The sequence below is a fragment of the Camelina sativa genome, chromosome 13 (assembly GCF_000633955.1).
Source record: "Camelina sativa cultivar DH55 chromosome 13, Cs, whole genome shotgun sequence".
Taxonomy (NCBI): domain Eukaryota; kingdom Viridiplantae; phylum Streptophyta; class Magnoliopsida; order Brassicales; family Brassicaceae; genus Camelina; species Camelina sativa.
In genome coordinates, this window is record NC_025697.1 from 5,688,230 (window position 1) to 5,696,144 (window position 7,915).

General features: G+C 37.8%; 2 protein-coding genes across 5 annotated transcripts; one reads left to right on the top strand and one right to left on the bottom strand.

The window, feature by feature from the left end:
• LOC104735365 lies at positions 124–2,323 on the bottom strand. Of its 3 annotated transcripts, XM_010455141.2 has the most exons (5): positions 1,822–2,323; positions 1,682–1,713; positions 820–1,436; positions 569–661; positions 124–414 (listed from the first exon to the last, which is right to left on the bottom strand). In XM_010455141.2, the coding sequence occupies exons 3-5, from the start codon at positions 1,343–1,345 to the stop codon at positions 407–409; spliced, it is 627 nt and encodes a 208-aa protein (XP_010453443.1). In that variant the 5' UTR covers positions 1,346–1,436; positions 1,682–1,713; positions 1,822–2,323; the 3' UTR covers positions 124–406. The 3 variants fall into 3 exon arrangements, with proteins under 3 accessions (XP_010453443.1, XP_010453442.1, XP_010453444.1); XM_010455140.2 differs by having other exon boundaries at positions 1,682–2,161; XM_010455142.2 differs by having other exon boundaries at positions 124–419; positions 1,682–2,157.
• Positions 1,961–3,947, top strand: LOC104735364 (K(+) efflux antiporter 6-like). Of its 2 annotated transcripts, none has more exons than XM_010455139.2 (7): positions 1,961–2,050; positions 2,338–2,433; positions 2,704–2,881; positions 2,971–3,048; positions 3,152–3,196; positions 3,284–3,373; positions 3,450–3,947. In XM_010455139.2, exons 3-7 carry the CDS (start codon positions 2,765–2,767, stop codon positions 3,480–3,482), a joined length of 363 nt encoding a protein of 120 aa, XP_010453441.1. In that variant the 5' UTR covers positions 1,961–2,050; positions 2,338–2,433; positions 2,704–2,764; the 3' UTR covers positions 3,483–3,947. The 2 variants fall into 2 exon arrangements, with proteins under 2 accessions (XP_010453441.1, XP_010453439.1); XM_010455137.2 differs by having other exon boundaries at positions 3,467–3,947.

Sequence of the window (7,915 nt, forward strand, 5' to 3'; positions counted from 1 at the left end):
AAAAATTGCATTTTTTTTGTTGCTACCATGTATTGAGTACACTTGGAAATTGTTTACCTTGCGGATGAGACGTGTACAGAATATTTGACATGTTTGGTTTGATGAGCATACAAATTTCACAACTAAAAAAATGCAGCTCTTTTGTATTCACAATACTCAGTACAAAGGCACCTTTTACACTTTCTGTAAAACATCATATGACTTGTATGTTGATGGACTGGTAGCTATAGCCTCATCACTCTTACAACAGAAGCCTCTATAACACTTAGATTCATGAACTGAAGCCAACACCCACACACATTCCCCAATCAAAAATTATGGATTCCTCTTCCAGTTCCAAACACTTCAACCCCTCATTAGCAACATCTACTGATTAAACCTGGTGAAACTCCCTGCCATGAACCTTTCACATGCCTACACTGGAAAAGCAACAAGATCAATCAGCCTCCCTTCCCTAGATTTTTCCAAAGGGATGGTGAGATGCAATTTCGAAATCCAAACTCACTCGGAATGAGGAAAAAGATAAGGAACCATCAAACACACTATTGGGTTCAAATTGGTTGTGTACCTTTGGGCGTTTCCAATTTGCTCTTCCCCATAGCCAGTAATCCAGTTCTACCAATTGCACATGCTTCAACTTGATAGGTGAAAAAGATCATTACTGGTTGAAACAATATTATCATTACTATCCCTTAAATCTCACACTCCTTTTGTCTATATCAACTGATAAGTGGATGTTTCAGCATTTCAAGCAAGCTTGGTATAGCTAGCACTTCAAATTCCACCAAGATGTGTACTTATTAATCAACTTGGGCATACCTAAAGACAGATTGATAACATCATGTTGGAAGAATCCATCATCTGGTTTTTTCGCAGATGAAAGTGAATGTTCTAAACCAAGACGACTTTTGATCAGATTCGTAAGTGTTGCAAGCGGTCCACAGCTTCTGCTTCCGCTTTGGCTTTGGCTTTGCCTTCTCATCCCAGTTTTGACCATCATCTTCACCAAAAGCTCAGGTTGACCTCTCACAAAATACTCATGTCCATATTCCCATTGGTTTGACCCCTTAATTCTTCCCCTGGTCATGACACCAAGTGATGGATACATGGGACCGTTGGGATTCTTCTTAACTCCAATGATCTCAAGACAGAAAGTGCATTTTAGTTCAGGGTGAGTGACGTGGGGCTTGGTGAAACGCAGCCCAGATGGACGGATGAAACGCTCGTACTTTGGAGGCTTCCTTGTGAAAGCAGGTCCAACAAATGTAGATTTTGGAACCATCGGCTTCCATTGTTTTGCTGTAGTTGATGCAAAAAGCATTAACATAGTTGTAAGCATTAACATCTCACCATAAGTGTTCCTCTGTCTTGACCGCCGAGATTCATTTCGGTCACGCCTATGTTCAACACGACTGTCTATTGGGAGTCATGGAAACCTTCATTTTGAAAGGTGAACAGTATATCAGAATCAGATAAGTAAGTAGAAAAGATAGATATTTCAAATTATTTGCTCTGTCATAAGTACTAAAGCACAAGAGCTAAGAAGAAAACGAATGAAGGTATTATTTCCTCTTAGGTAATGCACACATGCTAAGGATGCTAAATGGATAACTATATCAACTAATGGAGTAAGTAAGAAAGCACTGTAATCCAGAGATTGAGAGTGACTGTTCAAGCTTACCAAAACAATTCAAAGCTGCTGAACGGATCGACCTATATCAAAAACAATGCAATTATTGCTTGTAGACAGTAAGAGTAAAGTCAAAATCCTAAAGAATCCGAAATTGGCAAAATCAAAACTCCAACAATCGCAGCACAAACCACCGGTTCGCCGTTCGACAACAACTCTCATCAATAACACTTTTTAGGGATTCGGGTCTTTCATCTCCTCCGAGGGAACACGCACACAACGTGTTCGACAAAATTCCCAACTCGCGGAACGACATCATAACCGCGTGTGCTTCCCGTTCTTCTGCCGTCTCATGTGGCTGTGGTGACGGAGCAGCATATAGCCCCAGAGAAGCGGCGGCGGGATAGTATCGATGCGGCGGTAAGAGAGAGAGAGAGATAGAGAGCATTAAATATTCTCATTATTTTCCTTAAAATAGAAAAGCGCCGTGGCTGACACATATTCCGATAACAATTTCTTGGTTTTATTATTATTTTCTGGATCCCTTCATATAAACCAAAACAAAAACACACCAACACACCAAAAAAAAACAAAAAGAAAAAAAAACGCCCCAAGTAACCGGTGCCATTTCTCTAATTTAAGGATGATACCGAGTGCAGTATCTTCACTCTAATTGGGTTCTTTTGACTGGTCTTTTATGATTTCAGTGTAGTGATAAGCTGGGATTAAGTCTCTAATTGGGTTCTTTTGCCGCGGGGGTCATGATATCCACAACTGATCTCGCTGAACATACATTGGAGCAAGTACGTTTTGACCACATGTTACCAAACATGTTTCTCCTGATTATGTTAATTTGAAGCTGAATCATTTCCATCTAGAATCTTTTTTTCTCCTCCCTCGACTGTTCTTAGTGTTCTCAAATGTGAGAGAGAAAAAGAGTCAGAGTTTGATCCTAGTCTGGGAACTTGGTAGGGTGTGAATGTGATTGATAGGAAGCAGTGAGTTGACAAATTTCCTATCTTAAACCCTTAAAGATTTCATAGTCTGACTGAGATACTTAATATTTTATGCAGATTGAACCCATCCGGAATCTATTTGCTGCTCTTTTCCTAGCCAGCATTGGGATGCTAGTTAATGTGGACTCATGTGGATATACTGTTAGCCTCTGTGATATTAGTAATTATCATAAAGACAACAATAGTTACAACCGTTGTCAAGGGATTTGGATACAACAACAAGACGTCTCTCCTGGTAAAAGATTATGTCTCACATTGATTATGATCTATCATGTTTGCTTTCGTATACTCTGTGATTCACCATATCGAGTCAAATTGATGCAGGTTGGAATATCTCTGGCTCAGATAGGAGAGTTTGCCTTTGTACTACTTAGCCGTGCCTCCAATCTTCACCTTATCGAAGTAAGTAACACAACTTACTCCTCGTTGGACCAAACACATAGTAGGATTTAAGATTATATAAGGTATTTTGAAGAAAGAAGCTTAAAGTTATGAAAATTTTCAGGGGAAACTCTATTTGCTTCTCCTCGGGACAACCGCTCTAAGCCTGGTATGATCAAATAACTTTCTGAACAGCCTCTTCTCCTTATGTGTTCAAGTAAGTAGCTGAGTTGGTTTGGCTGATGGTTTTTGGCAGGTTACGATACCGCTGGTTTTCAAAATGATTCCAACAGTTGTGCATCTAGGGATATTGTTAAAGTGGTTTTCTCCAGACAGTACTATAGAAGTAAGTTCGTTTGTTTATTGGTTGGTTCATTCTTCGTTTATATTATCTATAACTAAATGAAAAAGAAGAAAAAAAGCTTTTGGTATTGGTCAGAATGGAGAAACCGTAAGATCAGAAAGCAGTAAACAACGGATGATTCTAATGTCACGCCAATCCCACATCTCCTGAAAGCCAAAATGTTTCTTCTCAACTGAAGTTTGGTACACCAATTTTGACAAAAAGAAAACAAAAGCAAGCAAGCTGTATGTGGTAAAGAAGAAGAAGAAAGAGTCAGATTTTAACACTAACATTGTTTGTTGGGTGCCTAGGTATCCACCGTAAGCCTTTCCTTGTTTGAACCTCGCCCTTGCCTTGGGAGTAACTAACCCACAACCCATTTGGTTTCATTGTAATTACTAGTTAGTACCGTTTCCTTTTCTCTTTCCTTTATGTAATCTGTCACGAAACAAGTTTGATTTTTTTTCTCTTGTAATCATATATATACTCAGCCTATACCACTGTACTTTGTGAAACCAAAAAAAGCTCTCAATTAATTTTCGAAGACAAAGGTTTTAGTCTGCTAGAAGAAAGAACACTTCCGTCTCCAAAATTTCGATTTCAGCAACTCTTGGTTCATCAGAACAGGCCATACTGATACATGTATCATGTATGTATTGAAAGAGAGAGTTCATATAAAACAATAGTATGGGGATTTGATTTTCCTTAAAAATAATTGATTCAACCGAATGTACAGCTACCATATAAGAGATCTGTAGTTCCCCTCTCACTCTACCATATATCAATCCCTTCCCCATCTTTTTTTTTGGATTTTAATATCGGGAGCTCTCTACTCTCCATCAAAAATTCTCAGCACTCTTTTTCAGTCTCGTATACTCCTCTACTTTTAATGACATTTTCAATCCCCCAACTTACCCTTACCAAACCGATTCATATCGAATCACCAAACCAACTTTTAATTGAATTGATTAATTAAAAATAAACAAAATTTGACAAATGAGAAAAGAAATATTCAACCAATCAAGGAATTCCACGTTCTTCCCCTTCTGGTGATGCTTACCTCGTTCATGACCAAAATTCAGCTGTTCTTCCATCATTGAAATTGATGCTTTAATATCCAGATCATCCTCTTCTTTTCTTTCACTTCTAACATCTTAATCCATGAAGTCATTAGTAGATTTGGTATTGTATTTAAAACTGTGAGATTTCAATTAGATTAGATATTGGTATTGGAAATTAATGAAAACTAGATGGATAACCATGTTTCTGGGTCGATTAAAACACCTTGATGGACTGTAGTGGTTGATTCGTAGTGAAACGTAGGTAGATTAGTGTTTTTGTCCGTGAATCAATTTGCAAATAGAGTATAAGTAGAACAACTGAGTATAACTGGTACAAGTAGTATAACTGGTAGATGTTTTATTATGTGCTAATTTACTTTTACTTCTTTTTTTTTTCAGAAAACAAAAACAATGACCAACCTTCTGAAAGTATAAATGGCAGCCACAGAAAAACTTTGATAGCTAGTTTCAGAGCAAGGGAGTTAGCCAAGATAAAATTCAAGATTAGTATATTTTCAATGTATTTATACTCTATGTTTTTGTACAACTTGGTCATCTAATGGACAACTATGTATGTTTTTGTTCTCATTCAGTTTATAACACATGGTACAACTACGGGTACAACTACGACCAAATTTTTTAAAATTACGATTGTATAAAATTAAAAAGTTTTACACAAATGTTATATTATTCGTATTCACTATATCATATTCACTGTATAAATTGAAATTTGTGTGACATAAAAAAAGATTAGTCTTCATTAAATTCATTTGTGTACAAGAAAGACCTTATCATTTTAAGATGACTTTCTTATTGTTAACTCAATTCCATTGCAAAACACATAAAAATAAGATTTTGACACATATTTTTGCATGAATACATAGAGTATGTACTGAAAATAAGTAAAATATTCGGTACAACTACACAAATTTAGTTTAAATACAAGTACAACTAATTATACATAAAAATCCCAAAAAGTACAACTATGTATAAGCGAGTAGAACTTGAAAACTAGGAACAACTATGTTACATTTGCGGCGCCACGTGTCCATTATATGTGTTTTGCGGTGTTTGGGCAAAAATAATCGATTCGTTTAAAGATTACGGAAACAAGAAACAGATGTTGAATAGTTGTTTTTATTGATCAAAGTCTCAATCTCAAATACAAGAATTCAAGGCACAGCGAATCAATCTATAAACTCTAGCCGCATTCTAGAGTTGAGTCGTGTGTCTTGTGTTTTTAGGTCTCTTGCTTTGTCTCTTCCCCTGTCTCTCATAGAGGCCGCTCTCCTTATATAGAGACTCCTTTGCCCTAATCCCTTAGGATTTGTCTTGGGCTTGCCGACTCTATCTATGATAGGGTTGGTCACGGGACTCTTGGCCCGCTATTATAGGCGGTCGTTAGACTCTTGGTCTCTTAACAGATCTAGTCGCGTGACTTTCGGTCCATTGACGAAGTTAGTCGCAAGATTCTCGGTCTCGTAACAGAGTCAGTCACGAGATTCTCGGTCGCTTGACAGAGTCAGTCACGAGATTCTCGGTTCCTTAAACTAATCACGAGATTTTCCTTTTATAAGATAAACTCTTATTTACGCTGATTTTATCCAGCAAAATATGCGCTGACTAAATAAACTATATTTATTTATTTATGATGATAAAATTATGCCCAATAGTTAGCCCCCCACTCTCTATTTTCTTAGTAAGAATTTAGAGAGTAGTTAAAAACAATGATATTATTTTTCTAGCCAACAAAATCTCAAAGTCATGTACCTTTTGAAATGATCTATAATGGCTTGGGACGTCACCATAGCAGCTTTATCGAATAGTGACTCCGTATAGACAATGTTGAGTTCTTAACGCGTCCTGACTGGGATCGTTTTTGTACTTGAATCTATGTGCCATGACCATTTTGTAGGTTATGACATTCTTGTCAGTCATAAGACTTGCTCGTGGCATTGATCTTGTATATGATAACATTCTCTTACCGTACGATAATATCCACATGTGAGGATGTACGTGACATACAATTTCTTATCTTGTGCGTGAGACACAACTTAGGTCTCGCATTCGTGACATGATTTATATCTCAGGCTCAAGACATTGTTTATGTCCTTTGATCATGAAGTTACACATGTCTCCTCTTCATTGCATTGTTACATCTCGTGCCTGAAACAAGAATATACGTCGAGCTCTCTTGGTGCAATTTTCCCACTACATTACAATTTTCATCGTTGATAGACAGGTTTTCACCCAGGGTATCAATCCCCTATGCAGTTTTAGTACAAAGGGTTATCAATCCAAATGGTTGTGTATTGCTAGCAGGAAGGATATGATCAGAACAATGCAAGTCAAGCCAAGCAATTAGGGTTTTGGTTCTAACGATTCCTAAAATAAACAAAGTAAAAGAATATAAACAAGTAAACCACACGACCTAAGCACTCGATGCAAGCAATCGAGTACAAGATCGAGTGGGGTGATCGAGTATACAAGTGAGATATGAACAGCTCGAGGTATTACTCGATACAGGTTATCGTGTACCTGATCGGGTAAGTAGTCGAGTAAGTGAAAGAAATGCAAATAAATAAAATACGAAAGTTCCTAAGGATGGGGGTAATCGAATCCTAAGTGTTCTAGACCAATACGGATGCCTTACATGCCTCAAGCAATTATTTCCTAGACAATGAACCTCTAAGACCTTGTCACCACACTTTCGCACTAGCAACAATCAACCTTGAACACATTACCACACTGTCGCACTAGCAATATGAACAAGCAGGCATTAAGAACGATTCATTATTGTCAGTAGACTTAAACTCATCTAATTTTGTTACTCAGAGTTAAGTAAACCTCTAGCATTGGCTAAATCAAGCATTTTATCTACTCCTTTCGGCCTGTAGCATTTGTAAACGCCCTAGATCTAATCTCAACCTTTCGGTCTGTTGACAGCATTAAGAGCACCAATCTAGAAGGAAATCTATCAATCATTTACAATCAACTAAAGCATCCTAACCGATCAAGAACACAAAATCATCTATCTCATCCCTAGAAACTTTACTACACTACTCGGACATAGAAACGAATAACAAAGCAATCAAAATGAACGAAAATGACATTGTATTAAAAGATACAGTAGAGTAGAGAAAGTAAAGGATAGAAATCTAAGAAAACTACAAAATAAAAATGCAAAACAAGAAGAAAAATGTTGAGTCGCTCAGTTCTCTCACAGGAGCTCTCGCTCTCTTGTTTGAGGGTCTGCGGCGTGCTCCGTTGCAAGCTAGGGGAAGAGGGGGTTTATATATGGAAACCCATTTGACCTAGCTTCCCAGACCGGCCCGATGATCTACTCGATGGGGTACACAAGGGTGAAGTCGGGTTACTCCTCGGGTGGATCTTCAGGTTGCTCTTCATGCTCTTGGATCCTCCTCGATCGTGTTGGGGTTCGGACTTGTTCTTGCAGCTCGATGGCTCCTTCGGGTACATGCTC

Excerpts from the sequence above, each read along its gene's own strand:
- LOC104735365 (XM_010455141.2), bottom strand. The coding sequence starts at position 1,345 with ATGTTAATGCTTACAACTATGTTAATGCTTTTTGCATCAACTACAGCA. Across the intron at positions 662-819 it reads TGTTATCAATCTGTCTTTAG|TAATGATCTTTTTCACCTAT; the intron begins GTATGCCCAAGT and ends TGTTTCAACCAG.
- LOC104735364 (XM_010455137.2), top strand. The coding sequence starts at position 2,765 with ATGTGGACTCATGTGGATATACTGTTAGCCTCTGTGATATTAGTAATT. Across the intron at positions 2,882-2,970 it reads ACAACAAGACGTCTCTCCTG|GTTGGAATATCTCTGGCTCA; the intron begins GTAAAAGATTAT and ends AAATTGATGCAG. Across the intron at positions 3,374-3,466 it reads CTCCAGACAGTACTATAGAA|AATGGAGAAACCGTAAGATC; the intron begins GTAAGTTCGTTT and ends GGTATTGGTCAG.